Source organism: Triturus cristatus, chromosome 9, assembly GCF_964204655.1.
Source record: "Triturus cristatus chromosome 9, aTriCri1.1, whole genome shotgun sequence".
Taxonomy (NCBI): domain Eukaryota; kingdom Metazoa; phylum Chordata; class Amphibia; order Caudata; family Salamandridae; genus Triturus; species Triturus cristatus.
The window spans coordinates 362,689,853-362,711,331 of NC_140592.1; the positions used below are offsets into that span (position 1 = coordinate 362,689,853).

The window sequence follows — 21,479 nt, forward strand, 5'->3', positions numbered from 1 at the left end:
ACCTTGGCTCGGGCAACCTTACTGTGCCGGACAGGGGTACCCTTACTGTACCGACTGTCGCAGAGGTACCCTTACTGTACCCTTCTGCCTCCAGATCGCCCTGTAACTCCGCCACAGCTCTGGGGAGGCTCCCGTCGCTGCCAGAGCCCCCCCTTCCTCCCTTCGCTGTTATAGGTGCCCTGCCCCTGCGAGTTAGCTTTAGTGGGCTAAATTATGGGTCCTGTTCTCTAACCCGTAAATCACAGCAATAATTTGCAACTTTACTCAGAAGCCCAGGCAGACTAACAAAAGAGATTTCTACAAGGAGCGAATTGACGCAAGGATGTCTTTTGGCCCCACTGCTGTACAGCTTAGACGTGAATGGTGTTCCTAACTTTCTTTGCGATGCGACTGCAGATCTTCCAAACGTAATTATGTGAAGATCTAAAACCTACATATGGAGCCAGAACTGAAACATAGCTTTTTTTTTTTTTTTTTTTAAATTCTTCAATCCATCATACCCTTCATATCCTAGCACGAAGCAGGTTTTTAATTTCCACTTTGTCTACAAAGGTGATGTGTTGATAGTGTTGTGGTTCCCGGATTGCTGCTGCTTCAAGGATTGCATGATTTCTAGGCAGGGTAAAATATTTAACGCTGACTGCTATATGGACGCCTTTTATCATGACTCCGGATAAAGCCAATATGCTGACTGACTAAAAGATGAGAATATGCTTCAGAAGAATACATATCTTTCAGCTCGAGGACCAAAATTTGTGAACGTTTCAAACTCCCTAGGCTCCAAGGAAAGACTGAGCGAAGGAAAGCAACACCTAAATCTGTTTCTCAGGCTGGAAAATATGGCATGGGTAACAAGGCATGGTGAGATAGGTGCTTATGGACATGAAATCCTATTTTGATTTTTCAAATGGCCAAATTAGGGTCCTTTCTGGCTTAGAAGTGTGTTTCCAACAGCTACAGCACAATAAAGCAAGATGAAGGTAACGTGTGAGTTAACTGCCTTCCCTACGTTTATAAACACAAGCTGACATCACTGGTATCTAATGATGGGATGGGCACTTAACTGTGAACATCAGACAGTATGGGGGCAACAGCCTCTGTCTTTGTACTCTCACCCAGCACACGGCAAACATATGCTCACTGTCCCTGGCTGCTTCATGTCACTGTCTCTGAATGGTTAATGCCACAACCTTAGCTAGTGACAGCATTATTGGCAAATGATTCGTTGAGACAGTCTCCCCTTCTTACGGCATGCTAATACAAATCAATGAAAAAAATCGATAAAACTGCTAACTCTGCCGTATTTACCTTTTCGGCCATTAACTCCCTACTTTTGCTTCCTTTCACATTGTCTTATTATCCTATTGTTTACTTCAAATCGACCAATGTCTCATCAACATCTCCTTGTGTTAGCCTTTCTACTGCCAATAATGACCTAGCATTCAGGGGATCTATCTTAACTAACCAGGTAATACAGGCTTTATTGAATATTTTTGCAAATTTAGTTACAGTAAATTAGATGACGGGGTCTTATTCTAGCCTTGTTGTTCAATAGTTCATATAAACTCAAACTAAGATAAATATTATTGAATATGTCGGTTCATTCCTACTGTTTAATTTACTTAAAATTAAAGTTTATTACCTGAAGACGACACGTAATTAGAACTAATATTTATAGAAATCAAATCAGTTTCAATAATTAAATTGGCTCAGCCCCCCGTTCCCCAATTCAAAACCTAATGCTAACCACAACAATTATGAACCTATGTGCAAGTGCCTTTTTTTTTTTTTTTTTTATATTCCAAAACAAAATTACTTTCGAGATTTTCCACCATAACCACTTGGTATACCATTGGCTTGGCTTTTTGGCAATGTCCTTTTCGAAGGAGTACAGCTCTCAGATATCATTCACCCAACACCGGGCATCTATGAGCGACACCAAATATTTACAGCTCCTTGTGCTTACTAAAATAGACCCGATCCTTAGTTTCCAGGACACACTGCACTTTAATGTCATCTGGCCCTGGTGCCTCTCAAACAACTGTGATAGCATCTGTCACCGTCATAAAATACATAAACGAACTTCAAAAGGTCGCAGGAGAGGCAAGCCGGGCTAAGTCTCGGCAGACCATGTCACTCTGGGCTTTACCTTGCCTCCCTGTGGAACAGGGAGAATAACTTTAAAGATGTTATGTTTGACACACAAACCCCAGGCCTTACGCTTGTCTCATCACAGCTCAGGCTGCTGACTTTCCTGTATAGACTAGGCTGCCACTATGACTGTGAGTTGAAGAAAACATTACCCCAGCTGTTTCGGAATGGCAAGGCTAAAGATGAAGGCAGCAGCATCTCTTGTCTTAAGCGTCGAACTCACAATAACAAATCAGTATTCTGAATCCAAACCTTTAACCAATATTTGATCTCATGTGACTATCTTAATCCCCATCAGCCTAGGCCTACTTCCTTATTCAAATCGCGAGTGGCTGGCAAAGAGTACGTTTGAAATATCAAAGCCAAGCATATTCAACATGAAGCCAGGAATCGAAGGAAAGCTTGGGGACGATAGTGTGAATAGCGATGGTGGCATCTGGTTCTGGGCTTCCAGGAATGAAACATCCTTCAAGTTAAGAGAGACCACTAACTCAACTCGAGCTTGGGAACTGCCCCATAGGTTGCTTGCATGGATTGTAGTTCCAACAGTAGGTGGGCTGCAATAAGAATTACAGTATAGGGGCCACTATGAGCATGGTGTTTGGACAACAATCGGAGAGGTAACCCGCAGCAGCTGGTCCGCATGCCACCCCCGCACGGCGCCGCCACCCGGAGCATCCACCCCGCAAGGGGGGGAATGACCCAATTCCCACAGCGCTCAAAGGCCACGCGATCGCCACACACCCAAAACCAACGCAAAGAAATGTACGGTCAACAGTGCATGCAGCTGAGCCGGTGGCAGCACAGGCGCCCACCGCCTGCCCCGAGGGAACCAAGGGAAACCGAATGCCACAAACCCTGAATTCCAGGAGCTATCCCGAAAATGTAAAACAGAAATTCAATTCTCGTGGTATCCACAGGAGGCGGCTGGCAGTCAATGAATTTAAGCCTCGTGGCTCAGGACGCGAGCCTGCCCAGGGTGACACACTGGGATCGAGAAATATTCTGAGTAAATAAATGAGCCTACGCGAGTAACATCCACTAACATGTAACAACCTGTGATGAAGCGAGAGTGAAACTCCAGAGTGTGGCACGGAACCTGAGGACATTGTAACATCTATAGCCCCTTCACAACAAACTGAACTACCGTAGCAAGACCTGAGCAGAGGCTCCTATAGACCCCACCGAATCGAAAAGGTAACATTTGTTTACGGAAAGCAACTCACTCCTGGTGGACGACACAATCAACTAAAGTTTCATAGAAGGGATGCATCATTAGACAATCGTGGCATGTTTTCGAAAACAGTAAAGCACCACTTCACTTCCACCTCTATCTCATACAAGCTGCTCATGTGAAGGTGGAAAAACACTGGCGGCGGCCCACCCCATCGAGCACGCGAGCGAGCTTCCCGAGCAGGAGCAGGCCCCCAAATCTGCGGCCATGCAAACAGTGCACAGGAAATCAGTGCGCCATGGGCCCGAAGGCATAGGAGCGCTTTACATATCGCCGCATTTGCACTTACACTCATTGGCGAGGAGAGGAATATAATTGCCCCTAACAATCGTGCGCCCAACATAGTTACAACATAACCGCATCAAACACGCTCCGCTGCGCATTGTGCTTGCTGTGTGTGGAATGACTCAAGTGTTGTAGAACTCACGCACTCTCGCGGTAAACGGCGATGCCGGCCTGGTGATGTTGGCGCCCTGTGCAACAATGTTTGTTGGCCCCCCCCCAAAGCCGCCTCCACCACAGATTCTCTCACTATCCCCCTCTAACAGTGACCAAGTCTTCATAACCACACTCTCAGATGCATTGAATTAGTTATATAGTGCCACTCCTACCAGTGTAGCGTGTCCGAGCACTTTGCATCTTACACATAATCCGCCGAGCCAATCAATCATATGCATGTGAATCAGTGTATAGGAATGTTACCTGAGCCAAAGGACTCAACGTGTAGGAGACACATGTCATCCCTACTGGCAGGCAGTGTATTTTGAGGTTGCTAGGTGTGGAGAAGCGCAAGCTCAGTCGATTTCTAGCAAAATTAACCCGTTGTGCAACATTAATCAATGTTCTAATAATGTATGCTTAGCAGCGTGTATGCAGCTCTAGGATGAACGTTTGTAGCTCACTGTTGACTATTAGGGCTTTAAGATATACATTGCAAGTCACAAAAGGATGCCTCTTCTGAACACAGTAACCTGCTGACCTATTTACATCATACGCACTCTGCAATCTACTTGGTACACGTTCTTTGCAGCAGGCCCATTAACCCTCTGCACTAGCTGCACCGGAGCCAAAACCTCAACTATCCAAAATCCTGATCTCTCTCCAGGAAAATAATGAATCACACAAGTTATCTTGACATTTATTAAGGCCTGGTACTTGCCGAGGAAAGAAACGCAGCATCCGGCGCTTCAAAGTATAATAGACTTCCAAACCCGGCGCCCCCTAGAAGCCCGCACTCGGTGCGATGGCCCCGGTCGCACCGCCCATATTCACCGCGCGACTCGACCCGAAGGCATTGGAGCGCGGTACATGAGCTCCGTATTTACACAGATATCCAGGCACGGGGCAGATTAAGTGATTTGCCCAGAGTGCAGTACATAGCGAACTCGGGATTTGATAGATTTACACACATATCCCGGCACGGGGCAGATTAAGTGATTTGCCCAGGGTGCAGTACATAGCGAACTCGGGATTTAATAGATTAGCCCCTGGTCACGGCGCGACTCTCCCGAAGGTATTGGACCGCAGTACACAGAGAATGGCAGCCCTCTCTGTTCGCCGCCAGCTATTGACCTTGCCCCCCCTCCGCCCATGACAATCCGTGCCACAGGGGCCCGCATCAGCAACCCCCACTTTGACCCAACTCGGGGCGGAGGCGATTAATTTTCCAGGATCACGCGACGCGGGGATACTAAATGGCTAGCCACAGGGTGGGTGGGCGGCTTCGAAGCCAACCTCACCCAAGGGATTACCTGCTTGCAAAACGTGGGGTGCGGGCATCGATCCCTTTTAGCACGCCATCGGGAGCTCTACCAATCGGGGCTATGTCCCTCACTACACCGATAAATTCGGCCGGCGGACCGCATCACTGCCCTTTAGCGTCGGTGCGAACTCGACCCGAATGTATTGGAGCGCTTTTCACGAGCACCGTATTTACATTACGCATTCAGGCATGGGGAGCTTAAATGATTTAGCCGGAATCACAGGATGTGGACGCGGCCCGAGGTGGTTAAACCCTGGTTACCAGCACCAAAATCGGCAGTCCATCCGAGGCTCATCCCTCCGGCTTTCTACCTGACCTGCTCGTTCAAATCCCATGCTAACTGCACTCCCAAAACAATGGACTCTCCATTGGACGATAGGTGCACCCATTTGAAAGGCTGCAAAATTTGCTGCAAATTTATATAGCGCAAGCTTCGACCCGACGGTATTGGAGCGCTATACACGCGCACCGTATTTAACATACGCATTCGGCCATGGAGAGCTTAAATGGGCCGGATTCGCAGGATGTGGACGCGACCCGAGCTGATTGAACCCTGGGTTCCAGCACTAAAGCCGGCAGTCTAGCCTAGGCCCACCATCCCTTCAACTCTCAATCGGTGCGAGTTCGCCCGAGGGTGTGGAACCGTATTTATGAGCACCGTATGAGCACCGTATTTATCTATACGTCCCGGCACTAAGGCGCCCCTACCATAAGACTGCCTGACTGCGCGTGTGCACGCACGCACCCTCCCCCCTGACACTGCCTCTTTCCTCGGGCTGACGTTGCATGGGGAGGCGGTGCCGGCAACAGTGGCCTGCGAGCGCTGAGGCGCACACACGCATCCCCGCACATCGGCTGTATACCGGACCAAGCGGCCCGCACCGCACGCTCGGCGGCACCCGTTGCCCAGGACCACGCGGTCCGCTGAGTGCCCCCCCCTGCCTGCCGCCCCCCTGCTTGCGGATTGTCCGCCGGACCTTAGTGAAAAGTAAGGGAATGCCTGTCACGCTCTACCTAGCACCAGTTGCCATACAGCAGACACAGTATTCGTTAAGCGCGAACTTATCACGCCTAGGGGTTTCTACGCGCTGGGGGCCGTCGGGGACATCAAGCGAGCAATTGCCCAAATTCGCACGGTGCTGGGCTGTGCAGCCCGCCTGTGCTGGAGATCGAACCCCGATCCCCGCGCTCGGGAGTCGGCCGCTACAAATGGGGCACAGCAAAGCCACTGTGAGAGCCTTTGACTCACATGCTTCTGAGTTTTCGCGCCCCTCGCAGTCTCAGCGGGGCGTGGGCTTTATGGCTTTCTAGGGCCTGGGGGGGCTACGCTCACCGGGTGAATACATTAGTCAGTGTCAGCGGAGGCCCGGTAGTGATACAAATCACGGCGCCTACCGAAAACGAGCTTTGAAACCGTGGCTTTGACGCTGACGAAGCGTCCTACCGAGCCACGACGGCCCAACTTGCGCCCCCCCCCGCCCGTGGCCATCCGAACCACAGGGCCCCGTCGACCTGGCACTGCCCAGGGACGGGAACCGTTGTTCAAGATGGTGGAAGGGCCGGGATCGCAGCGACGAGGCGAGGACGACGACCGGAGACTGCGACCGATAAAAAAGGCGAGGTGGGCGAACTCGCGGGGCACAGGAGTGTACCCCAGGAAGCAGAGGGCGATCTGCGGGGGCGGCGGGGTTAAGTAGGGCCTAGCCCCGCCCAGCACCAGTGGCCCGCCTCCCCGAGCATATGCCTATTGAGGCCTCCCCTCCCCAAGGCGCGGCCTCTCGGGAGAGGTGGAACAGGGGGGGGGGGGAGGAGGCTCCGACGGGTGGCCGCTAGAGAGCTGCCCTGCTGATGTCCCTCTGCGTGGGACGCGGGCAGCGGCATTCAGCTTTGTTCTGTGTGATTTTTTTTTTTAAAGACACAGTCGGTACACAACCGGAAGTACATTCCACAACGGGTTTTCACAGTCTGTATTTCATACCATGTTTTAGATCAGTCTTTGGCCAGACCTTTTGTTTTAAAAGAAAATACATCTGTACAATATGCTTATTTAAAGGGGCTCTTGGCCAGCTTTCATCTATTGGGCCGTTGGTGTAATTCACATTTTGCTACAGCATACAGTATGGGGGAGGGGACCATATCTGCCAGGTTTTCACTTCGCATATGTGTGACATTTACAGGTCTTCAGTAATTTATGAGTGACATTTCACTGCCTTATGTGTGCACTTTAAGCGACACTGCATAGCGAGGTCAAGAAAGCAGTTGTTTACATTAAATATTTGTAAGCAGCCATTTTTTGTAAAATGTGACGAACTTGAATCGCATTATAACAGATGCTACGCTCATGACGTATTGCAATACCTAGCAATCCCTATCCTTACTGGGCACAGGGCACTTGACTCCTATGCTACACAATGTTCTTTCCACTGTGTAATTCTGGGCCTGGTGCTGATGAAGGATTTATTAAACCACAACTGACGATTAGTGAAACTATGTCAACAATAAAATCACATAGCAGCAGTTAGTGACAGCCTGCAGAAACAGACCTCAACGTTTACAGATGTGAATCATTCTGCACATACATTTAATGCCTTGTTATTTTGTATTTCAAGCACCTTCGGTATCTCTTCCTTGCAGAAGTGAGCCAAAGAAGTGAAGGGGCCTTTTCTGTTTGTGGCTGTGACATACCTAGGGCTTCATTTCAAATTGTGTGTTAATAGACATCATGGGGGAAAAACAATTTCATGCAAGTTTCTTATTTCCATAACACTTCTTGTAGTAATTATTTTGACAAAGGACAAAGAATATACCTCAAAACAAAGACACAGCACTCCTCTTTGGCACATGATTAATTTCTACAGACCTTTTTATTATTGCTGCTCCAAGGACTTGGAGTTTCTCGTTGTTCTAATAGGTGTAAGTTCTGATATTTATATGTTTACCTCGTCTTCATTCCTTAATTTTGCTTGCGAGAAAGTGTCACTCATCATCGTTGAATGTCACTCATAATTGCACTGGAATTATGAAAATGTCACACATAAGCAATCTGAAACCTATGTAGAGGTATGTAGAGGTCCTCTTCCCTTACCAAATAATCCATTGGCCCTCATACACACACGGTGAGTCAGAAACACACTTACTCATACATACATGCACAGGTCAGCGTCAATCAGCCCTAGCCCTGCTGCAGTGGTGTAACAAAGGCACCCGCAGCCCCCGCAGAGTGGGTGGGCCCGAGCTCCATGTGGCCCCTTCAGAACAGCACCCAGGCTTGAGCGCTCCTGAGTGAGTCCGAAGGGGGCCCCCTCCATGTACTTTGCTGGGGGACCCCCTCAAGTTTCGTTACGCCACTGGACACTCAAAGGGGTAGGCCCTCCCTAGAAACGTCCTCATCTTTAACAACAGAATCTGATGCCCCTCTTTGACCTGCCATCCACCAAATGGCAGTGCTCCAGAAGTACTGTAGCAATCCGTTGCTAAAAGGGCCGCATAGAATTTCTAAACGTAGCCCGGTCTCCATCCTACCTCATTTAAGTTTCTGGGTCTCCATCCTTCAGCCACAAAAAATGCAGGCATTATCCTTCCACTGCCTGAGGAAGCTGTATCCACCTTCCATCTTGTACCATCATAAACCAGTGGTAAAACATACTGATCCCAACAATCATACTGTTGCAACACACTGATTCTTGGTACCAACCATGTACAATACATCACTTTGCATACACACATTCAGCATGCACACAAAGTTAGCACAAAGATCTGGGTGTTACATCTCCATAGAACTTTACACAAGTCGGGCCACTCCCCCTGGAATATTAAAAAGGTCTGATTAGATGTATGAATCTCCAAACTCAGTAAACATCACAGTATGTCAACAACGCCAGAGATGGATGCTAGCCCCACTTTGCAGCAGAGGGCATGCTTGATTTTCCCCTCCATGTCACAGAACAGGTTCTAGGCCTTAGCTTAACCATCGACAGGCCTAGGCCTCTGTGGGCGCAGACTTGAGTTACTATGCTAACAGGGCCTGAAGTGTTTTTTCATGTAGTCTCAATCACAGCAAGAGTGTATGCCTGTGAATCATGCAGGGCACTTTCCTGTGTCAATAGACATTCCTAGAAGATCGGACTAGCCAAAACCTTACTCAACCATTGGAGTAATCAGGCCTTCAGATTGCCAAAACCAACAAGAAAGTTATTCACTCCAATGCTGCAATCCAGCTTTGTGTTCTACAGTGAAATCTAGGCCTTGAGATGGACCTTCTCAGCAACTTGTGATTCTCATCCTTTAATACTATTAACCATTTAAGTGGTTTGTTAACTGTGTGGACCACAACCTTGGTGCCAAACAAGTTAGGTGGAACCTCCTCAGGGTCAAACTATAGCAAAGCATTTCTTTTCAATGGCAGCCCAGTTCTGTTCCCAAGGAAGCAGTCTGTGACAGATCAGTGCCACTGGGCACTCTCTACCCATTTCATTGAGTTGAGACAGTACTGCTCCAACTCACTTGTCTGAAGCACCATTCTGTTCAATGAAGGGACTGATTGTTGGCTTGTGCCTTTAACACAGGAGCATTGCATAGCGATGTCTTCAGGTTCTAGAAGGCCTTTCTTGTCAATGCAGACACTTTCATATGCTGTTTTAGATATCTGGGTTATTAAGGGCACAGCTATGGATTCATAGTTGGCCACATAATTCCTTGAAATATCAACGAGTCATAGAAAGGCTCTCACCTGGGTCTAGGTAGTAGATACCAACCACTCTTAACTTAGACTGGATCTTAGAATCCAACGGGTGGATCTTACTGTTGCCCCCCTGACATCCAAGATAGATTTCAGAGGACTGCTGCTATACCTGGCACATAGTTGCCTTGATGGTCAGGTTTGCTCCCTGTATCCTGGCAAGTTCCTGTTCTAGGTGGCTCAGGGGATCCTCCCTCAAATTGCAAAAAATTGCAGTATTGTCATTCTAGGCCCCACAGAACTTCCACAGGCCTGATAGAACATGGTTTACCAGATGCTGAAAAACTACAGGAGCTGAAAAACCACAGGAAAATGTGTAAGCCCAAAAGGCGTGATCTTATACTAGTACAAGCTCTCTGGTGTGGAGAATGGAGAATGCAGTTGTCTTGGCACAAGGCACCAAAGTAAGTTGCCAATAACCACTAGTCTGATCAAAGGTGCTCAAGAAGCGAGCAGTACCCAGATTGTTCATCGAGGAAGTAGATGTGCAGCATTCTGGTTTACGTCTAGGGGCGTAGCTTGGTCAGTAAGATTGGGATGGTGTAAGTTTCTGATTTCCCAAAAATCACGCTGGCATGTCTTGTTAAAATACATTATAAGAAGCAGGACACCAGGGAAGCTTAAGAGGCAGTGGAAAGAGAGAGGAGTGTGGATTGGTAGGGGTACTTAAAACTCAGTGGTTTTTAAACTAACCAAGTTTTAAGGAAGAGACGAGAGAGAGAGAAAGTGTGTGTGTGTGTGTGTGTGTGTTTGTCAGTGTAGGGATGTAAAATCCAGAGTGAAATCTAACAGACACTTTACTATACGTAACTGAAAGTACTTGTACCCAACTATTTACTACAGAATATGTTTTTAGGGGGGTGTAACACTGCAAACCCCCCCCCCTTTGAAACTACACCCCTGTTCATACCGTTGAGGACCCACTATTCAATACAAAGTGCATGTCTGGGGACTCTTGTTTTTGGGCCAACAAAAATAGACTGGCCCTAAGATCATTGGAATATTCAACCAGTCCTGAATCCAAAGTCTTAGCAGTCTTCTTGCAGCTGAGAAATCATTTAGGGGCAAGCTGTAGCCCTTCTACAGAATGATCCTTATTATTGTGCAAGAGGTCAAGAGTGACTTACTGCCCTTCTCGTCCTTTTTCCGTAATTTCCAGGATGTTTGGGTTAGTCTCCCCGAAGGTATGGCTTCAGCCAATTCATGTAGAACATCCTTTTTGGTTCTTCTGTGGCACCTCTGTCCACCAAGTAGTGAATCTCAGAAGAACTTCTGAACTAAGTTGTATGGTCCACTGCAGTATCCTGAAGCCAATCCCATAGTCAGCCACGTCTTTCTGGGTGGCTCAGAAGTTTCTTCCTAACAATCTCAGTTTAAGATGAGTGAGCTAAGCGCTGGGGGCCCAACCAGATGTTTTAAAGGACGGAACCCAACTCCTTTAAGTGGAATGTGTCTGTCAGTAGGTAAGAGGTATTGCAGGAGAAGATCCCACTTTCACCTGAGTTTCTCTGGCATGATCTTATCAACTTAACCAACCCGTTGGTCTGCGTGTTTTATGCCGTGGAGAAGTGGTAGGTTACACCAGCTTTCTCCCACATCTCACACATTAAAAGGACCTGAAGTTTGATTCCCAGATGGAAATGAGTCATAGGAAATCAAATCCTTGACATGGTTACTAAAAGTACCCCATTTAATACCCTAGCAGAGGTACCACCTTTAGATACTTGACGGCATGACCCATCTGAGCTAAGATATACTTGTTGCCTGATGTTGGGGGTGGGAGACAAATGGACTAACAATGTCAGTGCCTTCTCTCCCTCTCAAAACTAGCCCTGTAAGCGCTCCCATTCCTCAGGACAAGAATATTTCTCCCATTGACACATGGTATTCAGATAGATGTGGTTTAGTGGTTTGGGGCATCTGGGTCCTTTTCGCAGTGTCTATTGACGGTAGGTGGAGTGCCACTGAGCACACCAGGGTCCCTTCACCAATAGTCAGTACATTTAATATAAAAGATAGAGCTGTTACAGGGTGTTTTACATAACAGTTTCTTTTGTAATGCCCTGACTTGTGATATGTATAACAAATAATCACTTTATGCATGAAGGAATCGTTCTTTCATCCTTTGTCGCTCTGCATCTGACTTGGAACCCAATTCCCTTTCTGCTTGTGGCCTCACTTGCCCTGGCTCTTTTCCTCTGTATTGGAACCATTTTATTGAGTGTTTCTCTCTCCCTTTGGCTTAGAGTCAAGCTGCTTCAACTTTTTGTTAATCCTGTTAGCTAACCACGAGACGGCTTACCACTTATCAGCCAACACTTCTAGTTTCTCTCGATCTTGCCATGCCATGTCAAGACAGACTGGTATTGCCTATGTGAAGAAGAGTACTCTTCTTGCAATCTGTCTTTATGATGGATATTTCTAACCACAGAATCCTCACTATTAGAATATCCCCAGGCGCAAAACTGCATTGGGAAGATTTTTCAGCATAGCCCCAATCACCAGTAGGTGGTGTTGTGCAGCTTCACGTCAACTCCGCTTTGGCCCAGAAGTGACAGCTGGAGCTACATATAAGTGCCATCCATGTGTTCTGACATCAGTTCACTTCTTTTTGAGCCTTTTTACACAAATCCAGAGCTAGCTCCTACTTTTTCTTATCAGTTGATGAGCCTTATTCTCCTAAATTATTTTCCAGTGTGCAAGGGAATATGTCCATCCTAATACTACAGGTTTGTGAAGACAAACAAATGTCTATGAGAGAGCCCCACAAAGCCTGCCTTTAGATGTTTGGGATTGGGCTATGACTACAAGTAATGCGTGGAATGTGCCCTAATGCGACCAGGGCCTGCAAAGTCAAGCTATGTGTCACAGCGCACTGAAAAAAGCTGTGTAAAGGCAGTTCCTACTCGGCATCAGTTGCACAAACCAGTTTCCATTCTCTGACCCAGTCCCATGACAGATCTTCATCGTGTTCCAGGTAGGGTGAGGTAAAAAAAGAAACACAAGAAGTCCAACTGGGTCTCGTCCCAGCCTCGCCACTCTGTTTGAGAAGTTGCAATGATGTCGGAGTGTCCCACGGGCTCGATGTCGCTCCCCCATTGAGGGCCCAGTTCTACAGCTGATCCCGATGCTCACCAAATTTCTGGGTCCATTGTTGATGCCACAACAGGTTGAGACATTTTAGGAGGCCATGTTCTGCATCTTCAGCACCCTACCAGACTCATCTGCCCCCTATCAGTCTTCATGGATCCACGGAGATTGCCAGTTGGGTTACTCTCTGTTTGAGAAGTTGCAATGATGTCGGAGTGTCCCACGGGATCGATGTCGCTCCCCCATTGAGGGCCCAGTTCTACAGCTGATCCCGATGCTCACTAAATTTCTGGGTCCATTGGTGATGCCACAACAGGTTGAGACATTTAAGGAGGTCATGTTCTGCATCTTCAGCACCCTACCAGACCCATCTGCCTCCCTATCAATCTTCATGGATCGATGGAGATTGCTAATTGGGTTACTGCCAATGGGTAAGCCCTGGGCACCGTCTGTGCCTCCCCAACCTACCCTGGGTTTAGTTCCAATTTGAGAGCCAACTCCACTCCCTCAATCACTGTCCTTGGTGGTTCCTCCTGCCATCAACACTGGCACCAATGCCGTTAGAGTACACTGAGTACATAGTCCTATCAGACACTGAACCAAATCTGTCTGCTTCGACCTCAGCAAAAGCTGCGCTCAAGTTCAGGTTTCACACGCCAAGCCCCCATACAATTTGACTCCTTCGCCTAGGAGCCACTCTCCAGTGCTCCAACAACTATCCAGATCGGACTGTGACCAGAGTCTTTCAGAGATAATGGTGACAGACTGTGGGGAGATTTCATCTCCACTAACAATGAAAAATGTTATATGGACCTGCAAGAGGCCAGGGGTCTAGACACTTCCCCTAAAACAAGACTGGCCTCGCCCTCGGATCTTCCATGGAAGAGTGCTTCTTTCGCCATGATTATCAGACTGGCAGTCAGCCCTGCTCTTGTTTACCTGTAACCAGGCAAGTGGAACATCACAACAGACCTGCTGTTTCTGGTGACTCTGCCTTCTTCACGCAGCACCGTACTAATGAGATCCTGATAGTACAAGCCTCCACTAGCTGTGTAACACCAATTATTTTCTTACTACCCCACTCTATATAGTAAAAGCAACTGAGGTATTTGGGAAGAGGATGTTTTCTTCGGCTATCCTCTCCCTGTCAGTCAGTATAAGCTGTTTGATGGGAAGGTACTCTCACATTATGAGACCTGGTAGCTAAGGTCTTTCCATTAGCCCCAGAAGAATTTCATGCCAACTTGACACAGACCATTCAAGATATCCAGGATGCGACCAAGTACGTCATATGGTCAGACCTGGACATGACCAACTGTTTATGCAGTATGGTTCTCCAACTCCGCTCATGGATGAGATCCACAGGCTTTTCAGATGACGTTCAAGCATTGCATATGGATATGGCTTTTATCAGGTCTTGCATGTTTTACTAGAAGGCTGACTGTACCCTTGAGTGCTTCAAAGAGGAGAGTCACTGCAGCATATGTTGGTCCTTCCACACCGAAATCAGTATCCCTGACAATTTCACCCCTGTCAAGGGATCTCATGGGGGTTCACTTTCAGCAGTTTCAAGGTCCAGCTCCCCAACAACAGACACCCCAGCCTTTAGAGGTCTGGATAGAGGATCCAGCAGACAACGTCCAGCCTTACGGGGACAACAAACATTCTGGTCTACATCCACTCCAGCAGTCTCAAAGCTTCTTTAGTGTGTCCTTAGCAGCACACAGCCTCCTTGTGGGAGGCAGGGTCAGACATTTTCTCTATGGGTGGCAAGCCATAACATTTGACAGGTGGCTCCAATGGGCCTATGCCCTGTCACCTTCCTGTCCCACCATATATTCCACCCACATCAGAGCGGCTTACAGAAGATCATTTGTATATTTTGATGCAAGAAGATCTGGCTCTTCTCGAGAATAGATACATAGAGAGGGTCTCAGAGATAAAAAAAACGGCTGTAACTCCCATTTTTAGGTGTCACCTGACCCAGCGCATGCGCTGGTCTGGCGAGACTTATTGAGAGGGCTCCAAAAAGTGCTACCAGGCCAGCCTAGAGCTACAGTGCATGTGCGTGGGCGCGCACGCCACTTTTACCGCGATTACTTTCACTTTAGCGGCCGCACGACTGCTTTGATGTTTGATCGCGATCACTTTCACTTTTGCGGCCAATAGGTCTCGCTTTTGGGACCTTATAAGTGTTTAGTTATGCAACTGTTGCATGGCTAAACACTTATAAGGTCCCAAAGGTGAGACCTATTGGCTATGCCAATGCTTGTTGTTCCTGGTGCTGAAAAAGGGCAGAGGCCTTTGTCCTATTTTAGACCTTTGACTCTCGATTTCTTCTTGCAGAAACGTAAATACAAGATGGTCATGTTGGGCTGTCTGTCTGCCCTTCATCTATGAGACTGGATGTTGGCGTTAGTCCTGTGGGACACCTAATTTTTATATCACTGTCTTGCAGGCCCACAGGCATTATCTGTGGTTCAAAGTGGGCCACAAGTATTTTCAGTTTGCCATGCTCCCTTTTTGCCTCAACAGTGTGTCATGGGTGTCTATGCAGATAATGGCGATGGTCACATTGTACTGTTAGAGGTACCAGTTTTCCCCTACCTTAACGACTTGCTGTTGAAGGGGAGCTCACCACAGCTGTAGACCACCTCTAGATGATGGCAAACCTCCTTACATCAATGGAGTTCACTGTCTACATGCCGAAATTATACCCGACTCCTTCGCAGAGGTTCCCTTTCTTCTCTGCCATCCTGGATACAGAGCAGTTTTGGGCCATCCTTCCGGATCAATGAGTCACAGGAATTCGGGCTATGATACCGATGTTTCAGCCTCACTCTTGGGACTCAGTGGGGATGGCTCTGAGGATTCCTGTTGTACTGACCTCCTGCATCCAGCTTACCAACTAAGCTAGATGGCACATGCGGTCTCTGCAGTGGGATTTGAAGTCTCCATATAGGCCCAGTACTTGAGAAATTTGTCAGATTCCATCCAGGTTTCTGAGGAGGCTGCAAACTGTCAACAGTGGTGACTGCTCGACTGCAAGAGGACCAATGGCAGACCCGTCTCCCTTCCCAACCCATAGCAAATGGTGGTGACAGACATATCACTGCTGGGTTGGGGAGTTCATCTGGCAGAGGTGAAGATCCATATCAACTTGCTAGAATGACAGAACATTTGATTAACGTTGAAAGCCTGCCTACCATCCATTAAGCGGAAGCGGGTTCAGGTCCTAATGGACAAGACCACCACCATGTCGTATTACAACAAGCAGGGCACAGTGGAGTCCTGGGTACTGTGCCAAGTACTCCTGCACCTCTGGACATAGTTGAATTGTAAGACCCTGTCCCTGATGGTACACCACCAGGTGGGATCTTTAAACGTCAGGTTGTATAAACTCAGCGAATGTTTAGTGGCTGGACTAATTTGCCACCGCCAAAAGTGTGCAGTCACAACACTTTTGCTTATTGGAGTTGCAAAGAAAGCTCTATTTCTGAGACGTAATCCACCTAGAGTGGACCCAGGGACTTCTGTATGACTTACCCCAGCTCGCTCTCCTGCCACAGGTTCTGAACAAGATCAGGAGTGACCAGGCCCAAGTTATGTTAGTGGCTCCAAATTGGGTCAGGAGAGTATGGTACCTGGAACTTCTGGGTATAAACATCTATCCTCCAATCAGGCTGTTGCCTTTGGAAGTTATAGTTCAGCAGCAGGGAACGGTCCTGTGTCCCTGCATGCACAATCTGCACCTCCATGCTCAGAGATTGAGTGGTAGCAGCTGACTGTGTTCAATCTCCCTCCTGAAGCAGTAGATGTTGTCATGTTGGCTGTGTGGCATTCTACAAAATCTGTTTATGCAGGATGCTGGGACAAGGTTGTGGCTTTGTTTGGCACCCATGGCGAATACTTGTTCCGGACTAAACTGTTGGATGTGTTACTGTTTGTTTTGTCTTTGGCCCAGCAAGGTTTCACAGTGGGCACTGTTAAAGATTCTCTGTCAGCCCTTTTGGCTCATTTTGAGATTACCGGACCAATCATGCATGTTCAAATCACCTGTTGTATGCATTTTACCAAATGTTTGGCCCACATGTATACTTCTAAAACTTTTGTAAGGCCACAGTGATCCTTACTTTCCTTATGCGTACCCTTTTGAGCCATAAAGCAGGCCTCTTTAATAAAGTATGGAGTGCATGGTTAAGTCTTAGGCCATGGCTTCAGTTTACATCTAGAGAATGCACATCTGCTGCCTTCATTGACCAGAATGAGTTGTCTAAATAAAGTTGAAGTTTGAAATCAGCCCTCATAAAGAGCTTTGGTTCTGTTATGTGACTGGATAACCTTTTATCTCAAAATCCATGTTGAGCTGAAGTGGACAGGCATTTAGCTATGGATGCTGATGGAGGTTGCTGCTTTTGATTAGTCAGTCTTGGAGGAGAGTACCCAAGGAAGGAGAGGGAGGACAACCAGACAGAATAGGATTGAATATGACAGAGTTAAAGTGGTTTACTAGAGAGTGAAGGATCTACCTGAGAAGTGTGTCACTGTGTGGAGACAAGTATATGAAAGAGATGTGCTGGAGTAAAAATGGAATGAAGAAATTAACTGTCAAGTGCTAGGGGCCTAGGGGGAAATGTGTGCACCTTGATTGTGTTTTCCACCTTCTTACTGCACATAAGCTATAATATACAAGTTGAGTTGATTGTGTCTGTTTGTGATGTAGTTATTGTCCTATTTGTTCATTACAAAAATGGTGAATAATAATTTTAATATAATATGACAGAGTGGTGGCATACAGTGGTGAGGCTAGGTGAAGTGCACATAAGAGGGCAACGGAACTGAGGAAAGAGAGGAAAAGGAGGGAGGAGTTTGGAAATGTATAGTGACAGGAGAGCAATCCTGCTTTATATGAAGTGAGAGAGAGAAATGAAGATGGTGTTATTGGCAGGGCAAATATGGGTGAGGCTAGGTGTTCTCAGATGCAAAGCTCTGATTATCTGAGCTTGACGTCTGGCCTTTAACCGATCTTGAGCTCGAGTGAGCCTGGATCACATTAGCAGAAGAGCTCTACATCTGTCTAGTATTATCATAAGCAAAGATCTGGGTATAAAGAACGTTGATGCAGTGGAGTTTACCAGCTCTATACACACACATACACACAACTCTCCCTTTGGGCCCAAACACATTCATACATTCAATGAGCTAGCAAATATCCGCTGGTCATCAATTTTGATTTACCTTAGAGACCTGCTACACCAGTATCATTACCATTCCCTGTCTCCTTATGTAAATGTACTTTGTCGAGAAATCTAGTTGTATATTAGAATAGGAAGGAAATAATAACACATTTAACCTTTATTTTAAGAACCACAGACACTGTAGGAGTTTTAAAGATTTATCTGAATTAATAATTTTGTGAGTCAAATCAGAATACACGTAGATACACCAAATTCTCCATCAGGAAAAATAGTACCGTTAGCTTATAAACAATTCACACTAATTAAATTCTTGTAATGACAGTACCTGAGGAGAGAAAGAACAGAGAGCAAATAGGGAGCATAACCCCACAGAACTATATTTACCTAGAATGGTGTGAGGCCCTAGACATCAGAGTATCAAGGTTTCAGGACAGGTTCAGGACCGGGAAGGTGATCTCTTCTAGTTGCTGCGCCAGCGTTGCACCCCTCTCTGGTGCTACTCTCTCCGGCTCGGGCTCGTCCCGACCCCTTCCTAGATGCGCCTCCTCGGTTGGATTCTTCTGTCAGATTACAGCAAAATCGGGCAGCATCTCAGCATAGCATCAGCATCAAGTGGGTCAAGTGTGTCTAACTAACTAAAACGTACCTCTGTTATACCAATTCGAATGTATGATCCACCCCCAAATGTTTCAATTCTATGTACACCCCTCAATTTGATTGGGCCAGGCAGTGGGGTGAGGACATCACACCATACTAAGTGCAATAACCTTCTTTAGTTCTATTGTCTAATTCCGCGCCCCTTAATTTTAATACCCACAAGCATTTTATATGTGGATTGATAATTCTGTAGTACAATGTTTCAGCTTCTTCCTTTCGTAGGTTCAAGAGTTGAGCTTCCCATGTCCTTGCTGGGCACATGTTTTGGCAGCCATTCAATGACCTCATTGGTCTCAGGACAAGGGTGTGGTACGCATGCGTAGTTGTCACAAAGGGATAGGGACATCGGTCACCCTCCAAGGCCCAAATACGAGCTATTAATAAAGTCAAAGAAAAACATGTTAGAATATGAAATTAAATGAATTCACTGTATACCACTTACTTCTACTCAATCCCCATTTACTTAATATATCTTTTGCATTAATGGCTTAGTAAAACTTGCACAGGTTAGTTTCAGCATGGCATGTGCGTTAATGCAAGGGTTTCGAGCAGCCATATTAAAAGCTATTGCGCAGCTGCAAAGATTTCCCACCAAGCGACAGGAAACGTCATACTACGTAGATGGAGTAGACGCATGCGCAGAAGAGTTCCCGCGTTTTTGGCAGCCATTTTAGGGACACTCGGGTTACTGGTTAGTAAAATACATAGAAAAGCTTCCCCTAGATACAATATGTAAAATGTGGTGCAACGTTAGTACTCACAAACATGTTGGTTATAGTATTACCGGTTATCTGAGAGGATTGCATACGAGCATTTTTCTTTTATACAAAACCTTGCTCCATCAACGTCAGAGCGCTGAGTAAGTCTGAGCAGCACCCCACTCCCAGCTCTCAATGCGTCTGATTATTACCTAATGCAGAGGTCTCAGTGAATGTGCATTTTGTGTATTTAGGAGCAGGGTTGTGAAAAGTCAAATGATAGCTTTAATTTCTGTTTTCGAACCTTGAAAACATCACATCTCTTTGGTCAAATCAGGGGCCACTCCTCCATTATAGCGGAGGAGCGTCACCCCAATGAAATGGCTCCAGAGACAAAAAATAAAATGGTAACGAATACCATTCAAGTTTGTGTCACCTCGTCCCGAACTGAGTGTCAGGACAGGGTGGGGCCTGCTGAGTGGCAGCATGGAGGAGTGGTGGGCAGAGGGCTGCCTTTGCACTGTTTAAAGTCCCTTTGGGCAGCCGTCTTGCGACGGCCAGCTAGACATGCGTACTTTAAACCTCTCAACTGAGCTGTCTTAAGGCAGCTGGATTGGGAGCAAGTGCAGGCCTCCAGTGCCCTCTGGAGTGCCAACAGAGGCCTATCCCTCCAATCCTGGCACTTCTCTCATTCCGGTTAACAGCATGAGAGGAGCACCAGAATTGGTTAAGGGAGTTGGCTGGGGCCATGACGTCACAGAGAGGAAGAGGACTGGAGCGAGGATGATAGCTACTGCACGGTAAGTAACTTTTTATTTTATTTATTTACTGTAAAAGGAAGAGCAACTGTTTACGTTTGTTTTATTTGGCTGCTTCATCAGGAGGCCCATTAAAGAATAACACTGTCTAAAAACAAAGCAATTGACTGTGCAAAAATATTTTAGTTGCAAAAAATCGCATTTCTTGCAGCCACTAAGTGGCATGTCTAATTTTACTTTGTCCTCTGCAGGTCTCACATGTGTTCCGTAACTATGGTCCCAATGTACGCTACGTGAAGTTTTTTCACAAAGGGAAGGACACCCAGTATTGGGCTGGGCACTATGGGGCTCGCGTCACCAACTCCTCCGTCACTGTGAAGAATCAGTAACAAACATGCAAAAGAGGTACAACCAGTTCAGCTCGAAGCTGCCTCTGCTTTTCATCATTCGACACTGCCCTTAAATCGGATGTTCTCAACTATCAATCCCTAAGCAATGCTCCAAAAACTACCTGCTCCTAACACTCCTGTGCATCTGCCAGCGTTATGCACAGTTTACTCTCGCCTACTTCTTGCATCCTGAACAACCCACAGAAACATAGCTGCAAGTGTTTCCTACATATTTGGTGCTGTTACTGTTTCCCATGAATCCGTCAATCTTGAACATATGATACATGTGAATGTCTGGTTGCTATATAAAACATTTCTGTTTCAATGCTCCCACTGTATCATACAATAAATACAGATATTGTAAAGACTGTGTGGTTGTGCTGATATCCATACACACCAGTACAACAGTACTTTGTGGCAAATGCTCTTTGTGTAGTAGATTTTAGGATCTTCTTTGATTGCTTTCTATCGTGGTAGCTGGAATGCAAAAACCTGCTCTACTATCATCTCCAGATTCCAGCTTTCTGTCATTGACCATAATCCTGTAGTAATTCACCTATCAGTGGCGTAACTAAACTTCAGGGGGCCCCCCACGCTCCGGACCTAGTGAGGGGCTCTCAGGCCAATAACGTGCCACCCATGCACAGTGCTGGAGGGAGCCCCCTGGAGCTCTGGGGCCTCCCGCACCACGGGGGCTGCGGGGGCTATCGTTACCCCACTGTCACCTACAGATAACTGTGCCTTTGTGTTTCTCCACCCAGCCATTTGAAATCAAGATAAACCTGAGAAACAAGCAACTAATCA

General features: G+C 46.8%; 1 protein-coding gene across 1 annotated transcript in view; it reads left to right on the forward strand.

Annotated features, from left to right (window-relative positions):
* Positions 1-21,040, forward strand: part of LOC146797942 (F-box only protein 2-like) — a 131,701-nt gene extending 110,661 nt beyond the window's left edge. Inside the window, exon 6 of the mRNA XM_085625151.1 lies at positions 20,538-21,040. Within this exon, the coding sequence (XP_085481277.1) occupies positions 20,538-20,675 (138 nt within the window). The 3' untranslated portion in view covers positions 20,676-21,040. The remainder of the gene's footprint in view (positions 1-20,537) is intronic.
* The last annotated feature ends 439 nt before the right edge of the window (positions 21,041-21,479 follow it).